Raw genomic sequence first — 24,450 nt, 5'->3', positions numbered from 1 at the left:
CGGAGCACAAGCGCCAGGGTGGGCATTTGGGAGCAGGGGACATGCTGGGGGGAGCCTGGGTCCATGAGGAGATGGGCCCTGGGCTGGTCCCAGGGCTCCGCATGGTCTGGAGGGAAAAGGTCATGGAACAAAAGGAACCAACTGACAGCAGAGCATCAGAGGAGTTCTGGGTCTCCTAACAGGATGGGCTGAAGCTGGGTGTGAACTGGTCATTCATTCATTCATTCATTCACTCATTCCTTGGACAAGGAGCACTCACTCCACACCAAGTGCTGTGCCGGGCAGGGCCCGCAGTGTGTACACACCCACGCCCATGACCACACTGAGGAACAGGTGGGCTCCAGGCGCTCCCTCTCCACATCCCCTCCTTCAGCAGTGGCCACCCCCATCTCACTTGTCAGGTTTTCCAGGAAGCAGGAGCCTGAGACGACACTTGTTGGCCGAGTGGATCTCCTCCTCCTTCACCCGCATTAGCCTCTGCAGGGCCAGGCACCAGTCCTGAGCCACGGTCATGTTCAGGTTCTAGGGGTGAGGAGACCGGCGAGATCACCACCAGCCTGCTGGCTCCCCCAGAGCCACACGGGCTCCCAGAGCACTCGGGGCGCCCCAGGGGAGAGGAGCTGGGGAGGTGCTCAGCCACGGCAGGCGCCGGCTCCCTGGGCTGCAGGCCCTCACTCAGACCCCATGTGGCATCCCTCATTTGCAAGGGACACAACCTCCCAGCCAGCTTCCTCTCCAGCCTCGGGGTGAGGTCCAGGAAGGGGCTTCTAGACAGGTCACTGTGCAGAGGACAAATCGCCATGCAGCCAGACCCCGCTCAACCCAAACCGGAGCTTCACCCCGAACCAGACGCTGCATACCAGAGCTCTAGGTAGCCATGGGGAACGTTAGCCGCTGCTTCTGCCTGTGGGGTTCAGAGGCCAGGAGCATGGCTGGGGCTGGGCTAGGACAGGAGCCCTCTCCCGCTCTGCCCGCTGCGTCCAGGCGCTGCCCGAGGGAGGAGCTGGAGCCCGACAAAGCCAGGCCAGCGCTGTGTACCTGGTAGGTGCCATGCAGCGTGCTGATGAGGAAGGTGATCTGCTCTACCACAGCCAGGTCCTTCTGCAGGTCCTGCAGCTCCTGGAAGAGGCGCGGGGGCCCGAAATACACCTTATCTGGGCAGAGAAGAGACCCAACTCAACTTCAGGGGTGGAGGAAGGGCTAACAAGGACCCGAGCATCCAGTCACTGCAAAAAAGACCTGTGGCCCTGGAGATATGGCACCACAGACACAGCAGGAAACATTACCAGGCTCTCGCCCTGGTGGAGTTCCCGGTCTACGGGAGTGGGGGACAGAGCCAATCACAGGTGGTCTAGCGCCTGGGGTCAGGGCCACACTCAAAGGGTCAGAGGAGGCCAGAAGACTAAGAGCCCACTGTGCCCGCAAGAAGTGAGGAACCTTCACAGGGCCAGCAGCGTGGTGGGGACTGCCATAAAGGAGAACAGCATGTGCAAAGGCACTGTGGCTTGAAGCCCACAAGCAGCTAGGTGTTCGAGGATGTACTGAGGACCTACTATGCGCCAGGTTCTAAGCCAGGCATTGGAGAGACAGCTGTAAACAAGACAGACGGGATCCCTGTTCTCATGGAGCTTCTGGCCTGAGTGGGGGGGCATAGGGGCTGCAGTCAGTTAACAACCACAACTGATGAAAGGCCAGGGAGAAAGATATCAGGGCGAGGGGCCAGTAAGGGTGCCCAGATCTCTCGTGACGTCACAAATGTAGTACTGGGGGCATGAGACAGAGCAGGAAGGAGCAGTGGCCGGAAGGAGGAGTCCTCGAATGCCGTGCTAGGGAGTTTGTTGCTGTGTTCTCAGGCCATGGTCTCTCAGGCTGAGGTCTTATGGAATCCCAAGTGAGGGCTTATTTGGGGTTTTCACTGTGATGACCATCTGGAAGCCAGATGTACATCCTGAGTCACCTGGATACCTGGACTTTCAGGCCATGTTTTGCTGCATGGTGTCAGGGCTTCTGTGGACCCTGGTAACGAGCAGGTAATGAGCAGGAGTGCCCGAATGGCCACCAGGTAACGAGCAGGGAGCAAGGTGGGCGTGGCAGGTAAGTGATGCTCTCACACCAAAGAAGAGCAAAGACAGACCCTGGGGCGCCCCCCCCATGGGTAAGCCAGTGGGGAACGCGGGTCCCCGGAAGGCACCCTATGGTGTGGGTACAGAGACCTCAGAACCTGCCCCAGCAGACGCTCCCGTCCACATCGTGAGCAATTTGGTTCCAGCAAAACAACATCATCCATCACATCAAATCAACGCTGTTAATTTTAACTTTTTGTTTTGTAGCTTCATTTTCATCCCACTCGTGATTTTGTTTTGGTTTAACAGTGGTTCAAGGGATGTAAACATGAGGAGTTCATCCTACCTCGTCTTTCTTATACCTGCACAGACGTGAATAACAACAGGATAAAAAAAAAATCATTCAAGGCCAACTAGGGTTCAACCAGATCTCTTATTTTTCGCCCTTGAAGGGTATCAGGGCCACATAGCCCTCTAGTTTGGGATACGTGGCAGTGAAGGAGGGACTGGGGTGGTAGGGGCAAAGCTAGGCCTGGAAGTGCCTCTGGGGAAGACAAACAGGGCCCTTTGCTGGGGAGCTCCTGGGAACCTCAAAATAGCCCAGAGGAAGAGGCAGGACATCTGGGAGTGGGCACAGCTGGCTGGCGCAATCCCTCCGTCACAGTTCCCAGAATTGCTGGCAGCCCAGTGAGGCAACCTCCCAGGTCAGGCCCTGGGCAGAGCTTGGCCGGTAGGCAGGGGAGCCAGAGCAGAGCACCCTCTCGCCGGGCGTGATGGTGGCGGCCACATGGAGATGGACAGAGGAGCACGGCTGAGAGGCTGCCCGATGCCGCTCTGAGTTCTCATTCCTCTCGTGCCCATAAAGTCGGAGCCAGACAGCCCTGAGCCTGGTCCCTGAGGGCTTAGGGGCCTAGGGGGTGTCACCTGGGCCCCTCACCGTGCAGAAGGGCGAACTGAGACACAGAGTGGAGGCAGGCAACTGTCAGGCAGGGGTGGAAGTCCTGCTTTCAAACTCAAAAGCATGGGATCCCTGGGTGGCACAGCGGTTTGGCGCCTGCCTTTGGCCTAGGGCGCGATCCTGGAGACCCGGGATCGAATCCCATGTTGGGCTCCCGGTGCATGGAGCCTGCTTCTCCCTCTGCCTGTGTCTCTGCCTCTCTATCTCTCTGTGACTATCATAACTAAATAAAAATTAAAAAAAAAAAGAGGCAAACTCAAAAGCATCGTGCACACGTGCTCAGGTAGGCACATACATGCAGGAGGGGGTAGGGGTGGGGTGGGCAGGGCCAGTGTCCGGTGTGTGAGATGGAGGTGGGACTCTGGAATGCGCATGAGCAGGTGGGGTTCTGAGTGTGCATCTGCGTGTAGTGTGAGGCTGCAAACCAGCAAGAGCCTCTTGGCCGCGTGGTGCGTCGGGCTGGGCTTCCCTGATGGGGCCCACAGGCCTGGGGGGCTGCCCGTCGGGTACTCACTCTGGGCCTGGCCCACGGCAGAGGCCTTCTTGGCGCCAGCGTGCTGGATGAGCACGTTGTCCTTGTCGTACGAGCCGCCGTCCTGGCCCACCTCCACCACCTGCACCTGGGGCAGCGCCGTGTTCCACTTCACCACGTACTTGGGCCCCAGGGGCACCAGGCTGCTGATCTCCAGCTGGCCCCTGCCAGGACAGAGAGGAGGAAGCCCTGGAGAGCCCGCCGCACCCCAGGCCCAGGGCCAGCCCAGAGCACGCTCCTCAGCACACCAGCTCAGCCAGGCACCTCGCCACGCAAGCACAACAAGCTCGGCAGAGCAGGGAGCCGTCAAGGAGGCAGAAGCCCCGGCGTGCCCAGGCCCCAGCCCAGATCCAGAATCACACGCCCCAAGGCCCCGAGTCCCCAGACCCCTACCTGTGGTTGGCAGGCCTGAGGAAAAAGACAAGACAGAAGGGAAGGTCATTCCTGTTATTGAGTGATTTCTAGGGGACTGAGGCAGTGGGGGCCAGCCCCTGGGCTGGGCCAGGCGTGGGCATCGGGGACCACAGGACGGCCGTCTCCCCAAGCTGGCTGCTGGCCTCCAATCCCCTGTGATTCCCACAACGGCCCTGCTAGGAAGCTTGTATTTTCCAGACAAAGACGCCGATGCTCAGACACGTCACGTGACTCACCCCAAATCACCTAAGCTGATCTTCCGCTTCCCCCAAGGTGGGCCACTAGCATCCCCGTCACACCGGGCTGGGCCCCGAGCAACAGGGGAGGGCAGAGCAGGTGCTCATCAGATATGGTGCCTTAAAAACCACAGTGTTGGAATCAGGGTGGGACGGAGGAAGGAGACAGCACCACACTGATCTGGGGCAGAAGCTTCCTCGCCCAAGTCCCCGGCCAGTGCTGGGTCCCCTCCAGACCCGTGAGCTGGCAGGAAGGGCCCAGGAAGTATTTGCTGAACTAATAGATGGATGGATGGGTGGATGGGGGGTGAGGGAGCATGCGCATCCCCGGACGGGGAGCCTGAGCCACAGCCGTGGGGACTGTCCCCAGATCATGGCAGTGCCCGCACCAGCCAATGTGGGGTGCAGAGCTTACATCAATCCCTGCAAGCATCCCCGACCGCATAGATGCTCCCGCCAAGGGGTGCAGGTGACATCCCTCTGGGTCTCGGTTATTGTCGCCATACTGGTGTTTCCGCCACGATTTTTTAAGCGCCGTCAAATGTTGAGAGCAGAGGGTCCCCTCCACTCGAGTGGCTAAGAGTCACAGCTGGACGGGTCACAGCTGAAGTTCGTTTGGGCACAAGCCCTTGGCCACAGGCCCAAGCAGGGGACACAAGTGAGTGAGCGGGGCCCGGAGGGGACCGTGGGGAACAGCAGAGCGCGAGCCCTCGGAAGGAGGCCACGAGACCCGGCTCCGGGCCCGGCAGCCCTGGGCAACGTGGGCCCAGAATGCTGGACCTGCGCTTTTTCAGAGAAGTCGCGCACGCCTCCATGTTTGCGTGAACTCCCGGTGAGGCCAAATCAAAGATTTCTGGGGGCCTCGTGCAAAACCCACACAGCACAATCACCCTCACCCGTCCGGGCTCCAGTGCTTTCATGCACAGCCTGGAAGGCCAGCTCTGGGCATTTCTACTGTCTCGGTCTCAGAACCAGGAAGCCAGGCTCTGGGGGGGACACAATGCTCTGGGCCGTGGGAGCCCAATCCCCTGAATCTCAGTGTGGCTGAAACCCGGGAGCTGTTCAGGTACCAAGGGCGGCGGCGTTCCAGAACAGATCACCCTGCACAACGGGCAGCTGCTGGCCCAAAGGCCGGGGCTGGCTCCCCGCGAGCCCCCGGGGTGCTCTCCAGCTCTGGGGACTAGGGACAGAGCAGGCCGAGAGGGACGGAGGTGGAAGCTGGAATGTCTGAAACGTGGGTCCCCCTGGCAAGAGGCCAGGCCAGGAGCCGCGGCGCAACGGGGGGGTCCCTACCGCACTTACTTGAAATTGATGTTGGCGCAGACCAGCATGTCGTTGAGCAAGAAGACCCTGCGCTCCTTGGACTTGATCAGCTGCCCGCGGTCACCGTACACGGTCTCGGTCAGCGTCTCACACAGGAGCAGCTGCCGCTGACCCGAGGTCAACAGCTGCGAGGGGGAGACGGAGCCGAGTCAACGCCGGCCCCGCGCACGGGCCGCTCCGCGGACGTCACCGTGCCCGAGAGCCCGCATCCTCTCGCTGTGCGCAGAAGGGACCAGGACTGGGGGAGGCGGAGGACGGGGTCCCCCCCGGCATGATGAGGGGCCCCGGGGAGGAGGCCAGAGGGCCGCACGCAGGGGCTTCTCTGACCGTGCCCCTCGCCCGCGGCCAGCACCCCCCTCAGGTGAGCCAGCCTGGCGACCCTCCCCCCCGCGGTGCAGGCTCCGGAGCCACAGACACAGGCTCCCACCCTGGCTCCTCTCTCGCCTGCGACAAAGCCGTCGGGCAGGTCCCTGCACTTGCCCACAGCCCAGCTTCCTCAGCTGTCAAGTGGGGCGGTATCCGCCGCTCAGATCACCCAGGTAACGCCTGACCGAGCCTGGCGACGTTCATTTTCCGAGCCCAGAGCAAGGCGAAAATGCAGCCCTCGTTCAAATGTCATTAAGGATTTCATGACAGTGACAGCGGAACATCCAGCCACATCTGGGGCCCTCCTGAGCACCAGCCCCGGGCGGTGGCCCTGCTCACAGGCCCAGCAAGCGGGCCCTGCCCGTGGCTGTGCTGCCTGTGACAGCCTTGCCCAGGGCCACTGAGGGCCTGGAGGACGTCCCATCTCCGCACCCTCAGCTGGACAGCCCCGGGCAGCCTGGCCTCACGACGGGGGGTCGCACAGATCGGCCGCCACTCAACCAGGTGACCCTCTGAGGACGCAGAAGACCTTCAAGCCTCAGGCATCTGAGCAGGCGTTTGCCGATCTCAGGCTGGACACCAAGAACCCCCCTGCCAGCACCGGGACCAGCATCCCACCCAGGGACCTCCCGGGAAAACAGCTTTTTACTGACAGTGATTTATTTTTTTTTTAAACAAAGGAGAAGAGAATTTTCAGCAAGAGTCATTCCCAAAACCCATGACTCCAATGACAAGAGGCATCCTCCCCTCCCTTCTCACCCCAAGCCTCCTCCCCTTCCCCCGAGACACTGCCCTGTCATTCTTCTAGAACCATGTTCCCCAGATTGATACAGAAACCTGAATGGCACCAATGCCCACGGCATGTCGGGCACTGCACTTGGCACTAGGTACCCCACTTTCCATTTAACCAGCTCTGCAGCCCCCATGGGAGGTCACCCCCATTCCCAGGGGAGGAAGCCAAGGTTCCAGAGGCAGAGTGGCTTGCCAAGCGGCGGCGCACGCGCTGTCCCAGCACTGGGCACCCAGCTGGGTGTGATAGGGGTCGGGAGGCCCCACTGCTCCCAACACAAAAATGACTCAGGGTCCCTCAGGAGGCCTCTCGTGACTGCTAAAGCCGGGCTGCCCCACGCCACCGCCTCCACCAACAAGCAGACGCCAGCTCATGAAAACAAGACTGGAACCCTGGACAGCAGGCCCCGTCGAAGATTGCCAAGTGTGCCATGACCTAAAACTTGGAAGGAAAGTCCCCTGGGCTTCTGGCAACCATGTCCCTGCCCCATAGGCAGATAAAAGGGAAAAAAAAAAAAAACGGATATTGCACAAACACCTCCCTGGAGGGTCCTGAGCAGGCACATTTTGAAACAGCCGGCAGGGTTCCGTTTGGGGCGCACCCAGTTTCAATTCCGCTTTCCCCTGGGTGACGGACAGCAAGAGGAAAATCACCGGACTGGTCTCAGAAGAGGCCGAGATTGCCCAAGGGACGGGGGTGGCCAGGAGTGGGTGCAGCGTGCAGCCACCTCGCTGCCACCATCACACCCCACATGTCTAGGAAATGCCCCCCCGCACACCGACCTGACAGGTGGAGAAACTGAGGCTCAGAGCTTTTGGTTCCTTGCCCAACATCAAACAGGGCTTCCTGACCTCCAGCCAGTGACTACGGCTCCTTACTGCCCAGGTGCCCGTGGGGGACAGAGCAGAAGAGAACAGTGGATCTGCCCGGAGCGGGGGCCGCGGAGAAGGATTTCCTCCTGCCGAGCCAGCTCTTCCCCTGGCCACGGCACAGGTGTGCGAGCTGAAGCAAGAGAAACCCTCTCGGCTACAGAGAAGGGGGCCACAGGACAGGACAGGAGACACATCCCCAGTGCAGAGACCATGGGGTATCCGTGCAGGTGCCAGATTGGCCCGAAGGTTGTTTTTCTAGAGACATTATGCAATAGAGGGCTGGTGTGGGGCTGGTTAGGAGGTCTGCCTGGAGGCGAGGAGGGACTGGGACCAAGGGACGTGGGCAGCTGCTACCCAGGTGACCAGTGGCCTGCGGGAAGGTGGACCAGCGTGCCAGCTCTCCCAACCCTTTAAGAAGACCTACCGGTCTGGATCTTATGGGACAGCTTTCCAGTTTTAAGGGATGGCAATTGATTGCAGCTTCTTAGAAATACTGTGTGGGCCAAAAGGCACGTGTACAGCCTGAATTTGGCCTGAGGAGGGACAGTCTTAAGATGTAGGACTCTTGGGGGCACCTGGGTGGCTCAGTCGGTTATGCATCTGCCTCCGGCCCAGGTCATGATCTTGGGGTCCTGGGATCGAGTCCCACATCCATCAGGCTCCCTGCTCCGCAGGGTGTCTGCTTCCCTCTCTCCCTCCGCCCCCCACTCATGCACACATACACACTCACTCTCTCTCTCTAAGAAATAAAACCTTAAAACAAAACAAATAAGCTGTAGGACCCCTGAAGCTTAGAACTGCAAGGGACCCTGCAGACGAGCCCATCCAACTTGGCAGGCATGTGGTGAAGATCAAAGATCCCGGAACAGATTAGTACTAAACACTGTGAAGTGCAGTCCACCTGGGAAGGTTGTTGTCCTCTGGGCAGAGCTTCCTGTACTCTTAGAAAGTTCCAGCCCACGTGGCTGAAATCTCACTGGCCTTAGTCACTGGCCTTACTTCTGTTTTTGAGGCCCATAGAACCAGGAGGCCCTCGGTTTTCCCCCAAAAGATGTGGACACCTGCCACTGATGACCCCGTACAATGTCTCTGCCCCAGAGAACAGCCACTGTCCCTGCCTCCGTGCCTCATCCTGAGCCATCCCCACCAACCTCCGCCCTCCGGCAGGTGAAAACAGGAGGGACCCAGGGTACACGGCCTTCCAGGTCTGGGTACGGCTTCAAGCGCCTCACATCACGGGGACCAACAGGTGGCTCGAGGTGACGATGTTTTTGGGCACGGGCCTTGTGTTTTGAAAACAAGGTTCTCTACGGACTCGTTTGAAAGTGTTGCAAGATTTTTTTTTTTTTTGTACTAGAATGTTCTGAGTTGCAACCCCAGACAAAACACGGCATGAAAGTTTTCCTCTTTCTTCTGGTGACGACGACAGTCCCCTTATCTCAAGGACTCCCCCGTTGGCCTCGGAGCAGCCCTGGGGTGGGCACCGCTGAGCTCTCCTCGTTTCCGAGAGAACAAGTGAGGTTCAGAGAGGTTGGGTGATTCCCCTGAGGCCACACAGTGAGCACCACTGGCAAAATCCGGATTCAAACCCAGATCCCGAGCCCAGAGCCTACGTGTGTAAGCACAGTGCTAGACTGTCACTTCTGGTGCCTTTCCTGGCAATGACACCGATGGACAAAATTGGCTTTTATCCGAAAATACCATGAATCGTAATGACCGCCGGGGCGCAGTGGGGACTCTAACCGTCAAGGCAAGGTGTGCGGCCTGAGAGTCCAGGAGTCCCCGCCCTCGGAGAGCACCGCCAGGTGGGAGGAGGCGGAGCGACAGGTGCCACAGGCTGCCAGGGCAGGTGAAGGCTGGCAGGTGGGCCCCCACCCCCCGGCACTCACCTTGTTGAGGCTGCTGCGGTCGCTGACGCTCTTGGTCAGCTGCTGGATCTCGGCCACCTGGTCGGCCAGCCGCTTCTGCTCATTGAGCTTCTCGGCCAGCGTCTCCAGCTCGGTGAGGGCGAGCTGCAGGGAGAGCCTGTCGGGGTGGCCCCTGGGCGTGTTCTTCAGCATGTCCTGCCGGGACCCGAGACAGCCAGGGCTGAGAACCCCACCCCAGCAGGCCCTCCCCTGGCCTGGGAATCAAGGCCTCACCCTCCCGCCTCCCGCAGAGACCCGGGCTGAAGGGCCAGGACACATGGTACCTGGCAGAGAGCAAGGCCGCAAGAAACAGCTAAAGAACGAAAAAATAAAATAAATATGCGGATCCAGCTCTAATTCACTGATCAGCAGTGTGCTGAGGTGAGAGCCCCCTCCTGCAGCCGGCAGCTCTGAGGACAGAGGGAAGTGCGGCGGGGGTCCCCGGCCTGGCAGGGCCCCTGCCCAGCTTGGAGGGGGGCCTCACCCCCACTGAGGGCCCTTGGCAATCAGGGGAGGTGTCCCAAGCTCTTGGGGACCTGGGACGGGACTAACGCTCCCTCTAACTAACGCTTCCTTCAGGAAGCCTGAAGGGGGTCAAAGTCAGCTCACTTACTGAGCATCTCCCCACTGCCAGGACCCCCAAGGGCCTGGGTGTCCATGGGCCCTGGCTCCCGTCCTGTAAGCTGGGCTCCTGCCATCACCAGTCACCCAGCCGTCCACTCTGGGGAGCCAACATGACCCGTTCCACCCCAGGAGCAGAGGGAGAGGGGACTGTGGGTCCTGCGCACGGTTCACGGCAGATGGGCGGCTGTGGACGACGGATGAGAAGCCCCCACCCCAGGAGGCCTGCGCCAGCCCAGCCCACACCCTGCAGGTCCGCGGCTGCTGGAATCCCGTGTGGTACCTGAAGCAGGAGGATGAACTGTGGGAACCTCTGGATGGGCTTCACCATGAGCCCGTAGAGCGTGACGCGGTCCGGGCTGCACACCTGCCGCCGCTGTTGGAGGGGAAGCAGCATCATTCACGGACCCCCCCACCCCCGTCTGCCGGGGCGCTGAGCAGCCCAGAGGGCAGACGCCGCCCGTCCTGGGCTCTCCCCGGGACCCAGGACCCTGCTGAGCCTCAGGCCTGAGAGAAGAGCCCCCGAGCGTCCCTGGTTCCCCAGCCAGGGCTCTCTGCCACCACCAGGGTCCCCCGCACAGCCCCCTAGGCCTGGGGAGGCTGGAGCAGTCATGCTAAGGCCTCTGGACAAAAGCATAACTGGGAGATTGAGCAGTTTATCCAAGAGCCCGGAGCTCTGGAAGGAGCCCAGGCCAGTGCCCCAGCCACACACCTGCCACCTTGATTCCAGCCCTCATGCCCTGCCACCCAGGCTGCTGCCTCAGCTTCCCTCCCGGCCTCCACTTCCAGCTGCCCAGGCCCCACACTCCTCAGTGGCTCCCACCACCTGAAATACAAGGGCCTAGCCCTGGGGCCTCAGAACCCAGGACCATCCAAACTGACTCAGCTGCGTCTGGGCCTTCTCCCCTGGGACTCCCTGATAGGCACCCGGGGCTCCCAGGATCAACCAGACTTGCCCATCCCCACCCTCCTGCCTCTAACCTTTGTCCCCGACCCTTGGACGTGGAACGCCCTTTTTGGTCTCTACCTGTTACAACCCCATGGTCCCCTCCCCTCCACTCCCCCCACCCCCACCAGGACCCATGTTAGAGGACACTCCACTGAGAAAGCCCCCTGACCTTCTTGGCCTGGGGCAGTGGGTCCCTCGGCTGAGGCTCTGGCTCCCCCTGCACCTCGCCCACCCACACCCTCCCTAGGCAGCACGCTTCTTGAGCACAGCAAGGTCTGAGTCTAACTCACCTGATGGCTACCTGACACCTTGGTCCTTTTACCTCCATTCTCCCACAGAGTCCCCAAGATACCCCCCTGAGGGATTTCCCTCGCCCTTTCACAGATGAGGAAGAGGGATCAGCCCGGTGACCACCTGAGCCATACCTGAAGACCCACCCAGGCCCAGGCTGACAGAGGGACACAGCCCCAACACCGCAAGGCCCACCTGCTGTCACCTCACCCATCCAAGAGGTCACCAGCCCCCCCTTCCACCTGGCACAGCTCCAGCTTCCCAAGCTGCTCACAGACCCTCTGACTCATTATTACCCTCGTCCTGGGGGTTGGGGGGTAAGAGGGATCCTTTTCCCACGGGACAGGGGATGTCCCCAAACAAAAGAGAGGAGGCTTCCAGGCCAAAGCAATGATGTGACTGACACCCAAGGCTGGGCCACAGTGCCCTCTGTCCCCTGAAAAAGCCACCGAGAGGGGCCCCGGACCCCCGCTGGCCCACCTTGAGGAACTCGAGGAAGGCGGGCTTGGTGAGACAGGCCTTCTTGATGATGGACATGGCGTTGGTGAAGTTGTTCACGTAGTCGCTGTACACATCTAGCACCATGGACTTGGAGAACTGAAATGGACGCGGGCGCAGGGAGGGAGGGTCACTTCAATGCAAGGGGAGGGGATTACTGGCTCCCCAGAGGGTCACAGCCGGCCTGGCCCGGAGGTGAGGAAACCCATCACCCCACTGAGGGGAGGAAACCGGGCTCCGAGAGGCGGGAGACGCCCGTGGTCCCAGGGAAGAAGAGGTGGAGCCAGGGGACAGGGGACCCCCCTCCTCCTGCAGCAGAGCAGCCCTGGACAGTGGACGGAGAAGGGGCAGGGGCAGGCATGACCCCCTGTCCCACATGCCCTTCCTCACCACCCCCAGGAAATAAAGTGCCCTGGCCCTCCACCCCCAGGCCCCGGGCACACTGACCAGGGCCCCAGATCTGCCAAGGGCTGAGATTTTCCAAACACTATTATTTTTTTCTTTTAGGGGAACCCAACTACCCAAAACAGATCAAAGTGGCGTTCCACTCACATAACCCCCCACACTCCCTGAGTCTCTCTGGGGCTCACAGACATCAGTTTGGAAACCCCAAGAGTCCCTTCGGATGGGGACCTGAGCCCAGAGAGAGCCCTGGAGCTGCCCGAGGTTACAAAAGTGAGCTGGGACCCGGCCGGGCCTCCTGGAGCACAATCCAGTGCGCTTGCCCGATGCCCTGCAGCATCCCCTGGGGGCCAAGGCCTCGGTCTGGGTGAGCAGCTCCAATGGTGGCCACCGTGCGAGTGCTCAGCAGGGAGGCTGCAGACCGGCTGGGACTGCCCACAGTGTCTGGCCTCCTGGGGGTGCAGTGCTGCCCCCCTCCCCCCAGGCAGGGCCAGGACAGCCAGTTGGCTTCACCAGCACCACACCCGGGGACATCTCCAAGGACCGACTAGAGGGTGTGATGCCCACCCCAGCTGCGGCCAGGCACTCAGGCCCCGCTACCCCCGACCCCGCTGGCCTGGACAGGTGACCAAGAGGTGGCAGGAAGCGGCCCAAAGGACACCCAGGTCAGAGCTGTGGTTTTCACCTGTGGGGGGGCGCAGTGGGGAGGGAGAGTGTGGGGATACCTACTGAAGCCACGAAGAGGTCCCCAATCTTCTCGGTGGAGTCCCACTCAGCCACGCGGGAGGACAGGGCTATCTGGAACATGGAGTGGCAGTGCAGGATCTCCTTCACGCGGAAGAAGACCACCTGGCACTTGCGGGCGCTCAGCACCTTGGGCTCCATCTCCATCAGGGGGTTGCGGTAATCCTGCGGGGCCAGCGGGGTGAGCGCCCCAAAGGCAGGCCACAGCCCCTCCCACCCCTGCCCTATGGCACCCTGGAAAGGCCCATCAGAACTCGGCAGGCCACGGGTAGACCTTTGTGGGGGGCACTTATCCCTCACTGGTCACCTGTCCTTCTGGAAGGATCTCCGTGAACATACCACTCCCGGCCCAGCCTTTGCCCACCCACAACCCACCCCATGACGTGGGTGCTGAGCGGGGTTGGGAGGAAGACGCCTGCAAGGAGCCCCATGGAGGCGGCCCCGAGGCCCCGCTGGCTGCGTCCAGCTCTGCCTCCGACCGAGCCAGCCTGCAGACCGGAGCGGTGGCGGCGAGGTCACAGCCCGCTCCCTCGGCCCCCGGGCCCAGAGCCACAAGCAGGAACACAGCGACATTTCCATCTCTCCCTGCCTGCCCCCCGAGTTCCCCTGCTGTGGACCCAAACTCAGGAGGGGGAGAGGAGGGTGTCGCACACGCCAGCACCCCAACAACGGCCGCGGGGGCCTCTCCCTGAGCCGCGGCATCCCAGACGATTCAGCACGTCGGGAGTGCAGACCGCAGCCCAGGTGGGCACGGTTAGCCGGGTCACGCACGCATGGACGTGGCAACGCCTGGGCATCCTGCAGCCGGCGGGGGGGCGGGGGGGTAGCCTCAGCTCCAGCCTCAGGGCCTGGGGTGGGGGCGCAGGAGGACGGGAGACATGACCTGCCCCGGGGCTCCCGGAGAGGGGAGGACAACGGAGGGGCACACTCCGCTCTACAGGGTGCACCTCACTTGGCAGCCCCCCAGCTTTGCTTCTGAAATGTCCCCCATCGGGAATTCCTGCTGTCCTCACAAAAGTGCTGGCCTGTGGCCCCTTCCCTTTAAAACCGCTCGCAGTCCCCAGCACCCCTTATAAAGTGTCCCTCTGGGGTCGTCTCCACTGTCCCCCAGAGGCCCCTGGACTGGTACCTGGAGCACCCGCTTCAGAGACTCCACGTAGCTGCCTTCGCTCTGCACGATGGAGCCGAGGATGTGCCTCCGGACCACCTGCTCGGGCCAGAAAGCACGGTCAGTGCCCGCACCCGATGTGTGCAGAGCCCGGGTGCGGCGGGAAGGCGAGCTGACAGCGACAGAAGGGACCCGTCCCTCCCAGAGCCGGCCCCTGGGACCCCTGGGACCCACAGGTGCCTATTTCCCTCCAGAGCCCGGGCAGCCGCAGAGGGGGCTGTGGGGTGCCGGGGCTCGAGTGCCCCACCAGGCCTCTGCTCATGTACATCCAGGGACAGGGAACCACGGGGCCAGGCGGCACCCCCACCCTTGGACAACTCGAGGAGAAAATCCTTTCTGAGGTAGAACAGAGATCTCAGCTCCCACTGCGAGTAGATGAGTAGATCCCCCCTCCACCAACCCCTGTGCCCCAGGCAGGCTGGGCGCCCTCCCACCCACCGAGGGGGCTCCGCCGCAAGCCACACACCCCGCCCCTCCCCGCTCCCTCCCGCTGGCCCCTTCTCTCCTCTGCCCAAACCCACATACCCTCAGGTGCAGCCCACCCAGCACACCTGACCAGCACAGGTGGGCAGCGCCGAGGGGGCAGGGGCGGGGGGGGCATGTGGGCATCTTTAAAACTCCTGTCACCCAGCTGCCACCCCAGACAACCTGACTGAGTCCGTCTGGGGCACTGCCTGGGGATCGGGGTTTTTAGAGCATCCCAGGTGATTCCGCTGTCCCCCAGAGCCAGGACAGAGCTCACAAACGGCGCCGTGGAGAGGTGTCAGAGGCAGGAGCCTGTCCACTTGGTCCGTGGCTGGGAGGGTGACCGACCCCGCTGCACCCCGACAGCCGCCCTGAGCATCGGTCCAGGTCCCCACCACTACGTCCCCCTGCTCCTCCCAGACGCCTCCATCCTGCCCCCGGCACGCCCTTCCCAGCAATCCCCACTGTCCCCCAGGCTTGCCCACGGCCCACACAGCCCGGTGGCTCTGGGACGGGCCAGGCCACCAGCCTTCCCGCCACCCCCACCGGCGGGTGCGTTGTCAACGGTCCCCAGGTGCCCAAGCTACTCCCAGAGCAGAGTTCCTGACCCCAGCACGCGGACACTCGGGCCGGGCAACTCCCTGTTGTGGGGACTGTCCTGTGCACTGAAGGACACTGTCCTGTGCACTGCCCACAGGCCTCCAGGACCGCCTCCAGTTGTGACAGCCACAAGCCTCACCAGACACGGCGAACACCCCGGCGGGGACACTCCCCTCTGGGAGCCACCGGCCTACAGTGTCTATTGCCCGATCAGGAGACCAAGAGGCTCCTGAGGAGAGGGACCTGGCAAGGCCAGGAAGAGGAGCTCACGCCGGCTCCAACAGCTCCGAGGGGCTGGCGGCGCGGGGGCAGGGGTCACACCTCAGTGCCGGGGGAGGGGTGGCCAGGCAGAGGGACCACGAGGTGTGGCCACATCTCATCCCCCTGGTTTTCCAAAAAAGGCCAAACATCAGGATTTTCTGCCAACCACAGGAGGGGCAAATCCCTTCTTGGCGCTTGCTGCCCGGCCACCACTTGCTCAGCGTCCCCGCAGCTGCGGCAAGTCAGGGGTTTCCCCACCCCGTTTCATGGCTGGCACAGCCGACCTGACGACATGCCTCTGCGTGGGCCCAGAGCCCAGCCACCGGGTCCCCATGCCTCGCCCACAGGCCCCAGCGCCCGGGAGAAGCTCGTGGACGGAGGGCGGGCCGGCCCCTCCCGAGTCTCCCCAGCTGGGTTAGCTCAGTGCTCCTTCTGTCACTGCAGCCCCTTCCTGCAAACGACACCTTCGTGTGAAACGCTAAGCTGGGAGTTCTCTGGTCACCCTGGGGTGGGAAGCAAGCACTCCAAGTGCTAGGCCCACCATCCCCGGGGACAAGAGCTTGGGACCTGCAGGGTCTAATCTGGAAGTCTGTGCAGCTGGTGAGGAGAGAAGACGCTGGTGGAGGCCCCGCTTGGCACTTCCCCCTTCAAGGCCCGGACTCGCGGGACCCCAACCACCCCTTCCCCTAAAGACCCCCACCCCCGGCTCTGCCCACAGACCTGCTGAGGGCTCAGGCCGTCTGGCATGGGGCCCAGCTCCGGGGCCGGGGGCTTGATGTCCGTGACGCTGACCTCCAGGAGCCCCATGTCCTCCTCCTCCGAGTCACCTGGAAAGACAGACAGGCTGGTGACACATACAAAAGCAAGGATAACATACCCTGCTCAGACCCCAGGAGCTGGGAACCACCCTGGGCCAGGGTCCTGGGGCCACAGAGGGTCACTCACTGCTGTGCTCCTCTGACCATAAATAAAGGGAAGGGGCACCTGGGGGGCTCAGCGGTTGAGCATCTGCCTTCTGCTCAGCTCATGATCCCGGAGTCCTGGGATCGAGTCCTGTATCAGGCTCCCCGCAGGGAGCCTCCTTCTCCCTCTGCCTGTGTCTCTGCCTCCCTCTGTGTCTCTCATGAATAAATAAATAAAATCTTCTAAAAAATAAACTAAAAAAATAAAGGGGGGCGAGCAAGGGAGCACAAAGCAGCATGCCTTGGCGCTCCAGCTCTCAGGAAGGACTCTGCCAAAGTCACTGTCCCTGCTCAGACCCGCCCGCTTCTGGCCCAGAGAAAGCCAGGCCGTCCGTGTCTCCATCACTATGCACTAAAAATAGTGTTCTTCTGGATGCCCAAAGGGGGAAGAAAGCCCCAAGAGAACGGGGTGTTTGGCTGTGTGTTTTTATCTAAAAAAAAAAAAAAAAAAAAGTAGATCGACCCAAAGGGAAAAAGTTCAACTAGACAATGCAGACAAGACTGGGGGCAGCTCTGGGACGGAGGGCAGGAGACAGAGCCTGGGGCAGACAGGAAGACGGAGGTCAGGGAGAGTGAGTGCAGGGCTCTGTCCCCACAAGACAGACGCAGGCGCAGGGAGACGGGACCCTAGCTGCTCGTGCTCTGAAACCCAGTGGTGGCGGCCAGCAGGGTGCTGCAGGGGGAGCCAGGAAGAAAGAAGTGACGGTGACCCTTGAGCAAGGGCCCGGGGGCAGGGACACCCAGGCAGGCCCTTACCTGAGCAGGAGACAGAAGAGGAGGAGGAGGAGGGACAGCGGACGACAGTGTGGGGGTGGGGGTGGTGAAGGCCCTCCTGCCCGGCCCACATGGTACCCCGGGCATCACTCCGCACCCACCCCAGCCGCCGGCACCGCGGCTTCCTCTTCGCCCATGCGCCACTGGGTAACATTCTTGGCCAGTGATCCGAGCCCTGCCGTGGCTATTAATAACGCCTCTGGTGGGAGGGTCACTTTAGGCAAGGCTCCGGGCTGGCGGGCGGGGTGGGGAGGGCTTAGGGAGAGCCTGCTGGCAGCCCGGCCCGTCTGGGGGTGGGGACGGTGACCAGGAACAGCTCCCAGCCAACCAGCCTGGCCACCCTGTCCTGCCTCCGGGCCGCTCCACCAAGTCTGGAAGGGCTCCTCGGCCTGTCCCCTCCCTCGTCGGGGGCCAGGGCTCCCCCAGAGGTTTAGTGCTGCATCAAGTGCCTGCAAGGGTGGGGTTAAACCCGTTTCACAGATGAAGAACCAGACGCTCTGAGAAGGAAAGGACTAAGCAAGGTCACGTAGCCAGGGGGCCCTGGAGCCGGGGTCTGAACCCACACCGCAAGGGGCTGTCCTAGCACCAAACACCTCCACTGAGTGACCGCCTACGGAGGATGACATCTGCCACACAGCAGCCAGGAGCCACGCCAGGGTCTTTCCACGCACTACCTCGGGCCTTCGCACCACCGCCGCGGAGAGAGGTGCCATAGTAGCCCCATTGTACAGATGAGAAAACGGAGGGCACCGAGTCTCAAAGTTCTCCCTGGCTTGAATATCTGGGCTGGCCTGGCACTGATCTCTCGCCCCCACCCCTCACTCCAGCCACCTGGAGCCTCTGCCATCCTTTCCATGCCTGCGTGACACTGAACCTCCCTGTGTCTACTGGCTCATCTCCCAATGGGATCGGGACAGTCCTATGCACGGTCTGGTGTTTACAAGGATGAAGCAAGGAGCTGTAAAGATCACGAGAGAGCGCCCAGCACACGGTGAATCCTCGATAAATGTTGACATATGCGAAGATCATCTCTCGAATGTCTCCTACTGCTCCGCTCCCGGGCCTTTGCACAGGCTTGCTCCTCCGCCAGGGGCACCCGGTCCCTGCCCCCCTCCCTGCCACCTGGCTGACCTGCGTCTCCTCGTCCTCCTGCTCTCAGCCCTTCCCTGACCCTTCACGTGCACTGGGCTCCTCCATGCTCCTGCCATGGTTCCTCACCGCTGCTCGTCAGCCACTGTGGTCACTTCCTGTTTATAGGCCTGCCCCCCACTGAGCCAGGAAGTCCCAGAGGAAAAGCCGCTTCGTTCATCTCGGTGGCCCTGCACCCAGCACGGGGTACGGCCCTTAGTGGGTGTTCAATAAATATTGGCCGGTGGACAGATGGACAGTGGATAAAGGAAGGGAAGAGTGGGAGCCTTCAAAGAGGAGGCCGGGTGAGCCGAGCAGCATGAGAGGCAGGAGGCCAAGATTGCCAGGACAGAGACCAGGGGCAGGGACGCTCCACCGCCCCCAAAAAGAGGTGGGTCATACCTGCCAGAGGATGGGAAATGCGCTGGGACCAGCCGGTGATATTTGGGAGGTCAGTCCCCAACCCCTACCATCAGAGGATCTCAGACCCCAAGTGACTTTGCCCACCCGTCCCTGGGGTCACAGAGCTGAGCCCCGAGCCTCCTGCCAGCCAGCCCCACAGCGCCTCACCGAGCACGTCTTTCCTGTGCAGAAAGGATACTTTGCGCATGACGGCGATCCTCGTCTTCTCCAGCCCATCCTTGGTCCCGCTCTTGGCAGCCTTCATGAGCTGGGTCATCTGAGCAAAGGCAGAGGGGCTCATCAGAGAAGCCGAGAGAGGCCCGGGACATCTGCCACCAAGGGCCACCAGCCCCGCCCAGGCCTCCCAGCCGGAGCTGCCCACATCAAGACCCCAGGGCCCTTTCACTTCCCAGGAGGTGGCAGCAGAAGCCAAGAGGGACAGCCAGGCTCAGACACCCCGGGACAAGGTGAGAAGGGGCATCTGTGCCCCCAGGGATCACCCTGGAGGAACCTCTTTATCGGCAAGAAGGGGCCTTCACCCGACTATCTCCCTTTCGGGGAAAGACTCGAGGCCTGGGTTCAGATCCCAGCTACACCTCTCGGGACAAGTCACTTAACGTCACTGAGCCTCAGTTTCCCTACCGAGCTGTGCCAGGGTCTGTAGGACTAATGGACAGGGTCCAGGGAAGCATGCTGAGCAGTAAAGTGACCGGTGCAAATGTCAGTGGTTACTTTAGGGGAAGTGAGTACACACCCCTATCCCATCTGCCAAACCCAAGTGAGGAACCCTCCCTCCCTTGCCCCCCAAACAGCCAAGTTTCTTACTGAGCCAAGGCCTGGGAAGGCGAAGAGGAGGCTGAAGCGGCCACTGGGTGGGGAACAGCTGCCCCTATGTGGGGAGGGACCCACAGACACCAAGCGGCAAGCAAAGTAGCATGGGAGGCGTGGGAGGTCAGCGGGCCCGGCGCGGGGAGGCCGGTCCCCCGAGCGCCGGGGGGAGCCAGGGCCTGCAAACAGAGCCGCTGACCCCTAGGTGGTTCCTGCACCCCACAGCCCCCAGCCCCAGCCTCCGGATCTTCCCCGACACAGGGTCAGTGCCACGGGTCGGAACTTCCTACAGTGATGGAAATGCCTCCCGTCTGTGTGCACTTGGGGTCCACCAGCCACAGGAACCCCTGGCACTTGAAAAGCAGCTGGTACAACTGAGGACCCAGAGTCCTGACTGTATTTCATTGTGATTGACTTAAATTTAAATGGCCACATGGCCGTCGGAATGGCCCCTGCAGCTCTCTGGAACACTCTTCTCCTTCCTGAGGCTCCCTGAGGAAGGTGGGTGCACTCCTCTGGGGGGCTCCGGTCACTGCCCTTGCTATCACCGTCCTCCAAACAAGCCCCGGGGCCCCACTCCTGGCACCCCTTGGGCCTCTGGCTTGCAAAAAAAAACCCACTGGGTATTAGGCCTAGGGCACAGGGTGGTGGCTTTTCAGGAACAATGCTGACTTCTGGAAACAGCAGGGGCAAGGGGAAGTCCTCAGGGCCTCCCTGCATCTAAATGGTACAATTCTTCAGCAGTGATTCTTCGCATCTTGGGGTGGGGAAGGGGGGGGGGTCATAACCACCCGTGATAACCTAGGGAGAAGGACAGATGACAACCCCAGAGACTGCACAAAGACGCTCGCCCTCCTCTGGGGAGCTGGGGGGGGGGGGTCCACAACCCCCAGATTTGAAACCTCTGCTCTGACCCCAGTCCTTTCCTGGCAGAAAGCTATCCTACAAACTCCCAAGTGGTCTTCCCTTGGCATTTCCCCGGGCAAGAAAGAGCAACCACTGAACACCCCGGAAGGGGCCCCCAAGTCAGCCCGCAGCCTCCACCTATCCTCACAGCGCAGAGGCTGGGCCGGGGTCTGATTCCAGGGGCGGTGGCCAGGGCGAGAACCCTGGTGGGAGACGCTGAGCTTCACGTGCTCCCTGCTCCTCTGTGGGCCTTGGCCTTCTGAGAAGTGAAGCCTGCCTGCCTCGGGTCACAGGGCCCCCGTGGTGTGTCCATACAAAGGCCGTGCAAACTAGAAAGTGTCTCTGCCCCTCCTCTGGGGAGGGCGTGGGTTCTGACAAACCGGGCAGTGGTGCAGGATGGAGCCTACTGGGCTTTGGCATGCACGGACCTGGGTTTGAATCCCAGCTCTGCCGCTGCCCAGCGCCACGACCGCCAGCCAGGTACTTCACTCACCAGCCTCACTGATGCCAAGTGACAGCAGTAGGACGGCTGCCTCCCGGACACCCAGGGACAGAACCGTCAGATGCACAGACCACAGTGGCCACCAGCCACTGAGCTCTTCAGTGGTGCCAAGCGCAGCACTGAGCACCTTACAGGTCTGAGCTCACCTAATTCTTCCACCCAGCTGGGGGGCTGGTACTGTCAATGCCCCCATTTCACAGGTGAGGAAACCAAGGCTCAGAAAGGTCAAGAGGCCTGCCCAGGATCACACAGACAGGAAGTGGTGGGACTGGGATTCAAAGCCAGGCCTGCAGGCCTCCAAAGCCCATAGTACACAGTAGGTGCTCGATTAAGGGAAGTTCCTGCTGTCGAGGTCATCATTACCCACAAGTCTGAGGCCCCTCTGAGCAGAAGGTGCTGTGATTTCTCTACAGACTTCCTTACCCTGGATCTCTCTGAAAGGTTCAGAGGGGCAGGAACGTCCAGCATCGCTCACTGCTCCAATGTTTCCAGACTGTGACCCTAACGCCCCCGCCATGGTTATCAAATTGGCAGATCCCTGGGCCTTAGTCCGGACCTCCAGAACCAGCATCTCTGGGGACGGAGCTCGGGAGTCTGCACGCTCCAGAGCACCCTGGTGATTCTGCAGGCCCTCGGGTCCACAGACCCACCCAGGAACTCCAGAAGACAGCTAAGGTTTGGCCCAGAGAGAGAGACAAGAAGTGGGGGAGCAGGGGCACACGTGCCGACTCCCAGCACCCCCGGCCCCAGCACCGATGTGCGATGCAGCCAGGGGCTCAGCAACCCCCCTGCAGGGCCCCAGCCGGGACACGGGGGTGGGGGGGACAGACAATACCTTGCAATCGTACTTGTGCTTCAGCGCCTGCATGTCTCTCCCCCCAGCTCTTAAAGCCAAGATGTCTTTCTTAGTCCTGGCGCATCTCTCCTTTAGCCTAGTCAGGTCTGGAGAAAGCTGGAGCCCCCAAGCAGCCAGGCAGAGGGAGAGCGGGTGCGAGGAGCAGGCGGGACGGCAGAAGACAAACAGGGCAACAGAGGAGAAAGGAGACCAGGTGAGGTGGGGTGTGGGGTGTGGGGTGTGGAGAGGGCTCCCTGCCGGGGATCGGCTCCAGCAGCGTCCCACCCCAACACACAGTAGGCAGCGGGGGGCTGGGTCCCAGCTGCTGGAAGGACAGGGGGAAGGGACTGACCAGGCCCTGCTCAGGGAGAGAGAAGAGTGCTTGGAGACAAGGACTATGTCTCAGGCATCCCCCCATCCCAGGGGCCAGCGTGGGGCTGGTGACACAGGAGGTCCTCGGTGAGTCACGAGATGGATGGGTGACAGGGGGATGGTGGGCAAATGCATAGGAAGGTGGCTGGGTGTACAGAGGGATGGTTGGACAGACAGATGGACAATAGAGGGATGGGCGGATAGACGGACAGATAAATGGATAGGTGAGCAAATGGATAAAGTTGGTCGGAAGACTGCAGAGCTGGGTAAACGGATGGGCAGACGAACAGTCAGATGAATGACTGGGACTGGTGGACGGACGGATGGAAGCGGGGCTGCGCTGGTAAATACTTGACGTGGGCTTCCCCGGGAGGAAGAGCCCTGCTTTGTAGTATTTCCATGGTGTGAACACTCCTGCCGTGGCAAACTTCAAACTACCAGTGTGACATCACGGAATGTGGAGTTGGAAAGAGAGTACACAGTTGGTTCCTAGATCTTGGGAGCTGGGAAGAGCCGGCTCTGGCACACCACTGGAGGAAGGAACCAGTAAATGGGGGCGGGGTGGGGGGGATAGGGGAGTGCAGGTGGACAACTGGATGGAAGGATGGGTGGCTGGCTAATTTACATACTATCTGGGAAGATGGATGGATGGATGGATGGATGGGTGGATGGATGGATGGATGGATGGATGGGTGAATGGATGGATGGATGGATGGATGGATGGATGGATGGATGGGTAGATGGATGGATGGGTGAATGGATGGATGGATGGGTGGGTGGATGGATGGATGGATGGATGGATGAATGGATGGATGGATGGGTGGATGGAGGATGGGTGGATGGATGGGTGGGTGAATGGATGGATGGGTGGGTGGATGGATGGATGGATGGATGGATGGATGGATGGGTGGATGGATGGGTGAATGGATGGATGGGTGGGTGGGTGGATGGATGGATGGATGGATGGATGGATGGATGGATGGGTGGATGGATGGACGGGTGAATGGGTGGATGGATGGATGCATGGATGGATGGATGGATGGATGGGTGGATGGATGGACGGGTGAATGGATGGATGGATGGGTGGATGGATGGATGGATGGATGGCTGGATGGATGGGTGGATGGATGGATGGATGAATGGATGAATGGGTGGGTGGATGGATGGGTGGATGGGTGGATGGATGGATGGGTGGATGGAGGGATGGGTGGATAGATGGAGAGACAAACACATAGACATTGAAATGCGTCAGCAGCATGAGCAATAGTGATATTTGGCAAAGCATACAGAAAGCCAAGACAGTACTACTTCCAGAGCAGACGAGTAAAGGGCCCTAGAGCATGAACTCTGGAGGCAGGCAGGCCTACGTTCAAATCGCCCCACGCACGCGAGTCACTAGCTGGAAAAATGTCTTTACCTCTCTGAGGGACACCTTCCTCACCGGCAAAGTTGCCAGGATGATAACTTACTTCACAGAGTTACTGAGAAGGTTAAATGGGCGATACATGTAGGGTCCAGGACTTAGTAAGTGCTCCAAAAAATGGAAGCTATTATTACACTACCTTACAAATTATAACTGCTCAATATTTGTCAAATAAGTGGATAGTTGGGGCAGCCCCGGTGGCTCAGCGGTTTAGTGCCACCTTCAGCCCAGGGTGTGATCCTGGAGACCCGGGATCGAGTCCCACGTCGGGCTCCCCACATGGAGCCTGCTTCTCCCTCTGCCTGTGTCTCTGCCTCTCTCTCTCTGTGTGTTTCTCGTGAATAAATACACAGAATCTTAATAAATGAATGAGTGAATGGATAGTTGGTCAAATGGATGGATGGATAGATGGGTGAGTAGATGGATGGGGGGGTGGATGGACAGATGCATGCATGCATGGATGTAAGGACAATGTGTCTTCTTTCAAATCAGATGTGACATTGAGTCTTAGCTCTACTGCTTACTGGTTATGTGGCCCTAACCTTATCGTTTATCCTCTCTGACCTCTGATGAGTAAAATGACTTTTAACGCAAATAATAACCAACCACTCTGGGGTATTAGGAAAGTCATATGAACTGCTTTATACACTGGCCACACTAAGCAGATGCTCACTACTGTTAATGCAAAGAAACAGCAGGACAGAGGTCCTTCGGAGAGTTACTCAGGCGCCCCAACACTGGAGAGTCTGGGGTTCAAACTGAGTCTTGTTCCATCTGTAAATTGATACAATAAAATCATAAAGTCCCTGGCTTTGCACTGCCCCTCTGCCTCGCTCAGGATTAGAAGAACCAGGGTCA

At 60.6% G+C, this 24,450-nt stretch overlaps 1 protein-coding gene across 13 annotated transcripts in view; it reads right to left on the bottom strand.

Moving 5' to 3' along the window:
* Window positions 1-24,450, bottom strand: part of ARHGEF10L (Rho guanine nucleotide exchange factor 10 like) — a 159,783-nt gene that overhangs the window by 54,801 nt on the left and 80,532 nt on the right. For 8 of the 13 annotated variants that reach the window (XM_055332262.1, XM_055332257.1, XM_055332263.1 and 5 more), the window contains exons 8-19: window positions 18,895-19,003; window positions 16,181-16,287; window positions 14,096-14,173; window positions 12,952-13,131; window positions 11,803-11,919; window positions 10,366-10,458; window positions 9,444-9,617; window positions 5,506-5,651; window positions 3,947-3,961; window positions 3,536-3,717; window positions 1,039-1,154; window positions 395-522 (exon numbers count right to left, since the gene is read on the bottom strand). In XM_055332262.1, the coding sequence (XP_055188237.1) occupies window positions 395-522; window positions 1,039-1,154; window positions 3,536-3,717; window positions 3,947-3,961; window positions 5,506-5,651; window positions 9,444-9,617; window positions 10,366-10,458; window positions 11,803-11,919; window positions 12,952-13,131; window positions 14,096-14,173; window positions 16,181-16,287; window positions 18,895-19,003 (1,445 nt within the window). Of the gene's footprint in view, window positions 1-394; window positions 523-1,038; window positions 1,155-3,535; window positions 3,718-3,946; window positions 3,962-5,505; window positions 5,652-9,443; window positions 9,618-10,365; window positions 10,459-11,802; window positions 11,920-12,951; window positions 13,132-14,095; window positions 14,174-16,180; window positions 16,288-17,178; window positions 17,366-18,894; window positions 19,004-21,797; window positions 21,915-24,450 lie in introns of those variants that run through there. The other 5 variants (XM_055332266.1, XM_055332265.1, XM_055332268.1 and 2 more) reach the window with 4 other exon arrangements.

The sequence above is a fragment of the Nyctereutes procyonoides genome, unplaced genomic scaffold (genome assembly GCF_905146905.1).
Source record: "Nyctereutes procyonoides isolate TBG_1078 unplaced genomic scaffold, NYPRO_anot_genome, whole genome shotgun sequence".
NCBI lineage: Eukaryota > Metazoa > Chordata > Mammalia > Carnivora > Canidae > Nyctereutes > Nyctereutes procyonoides.
The sequence above is the reverse complement of the archived record's forward strand: the minus strand, read 5'-3'. Positions and strand labels throughout refer to the sequence as shown.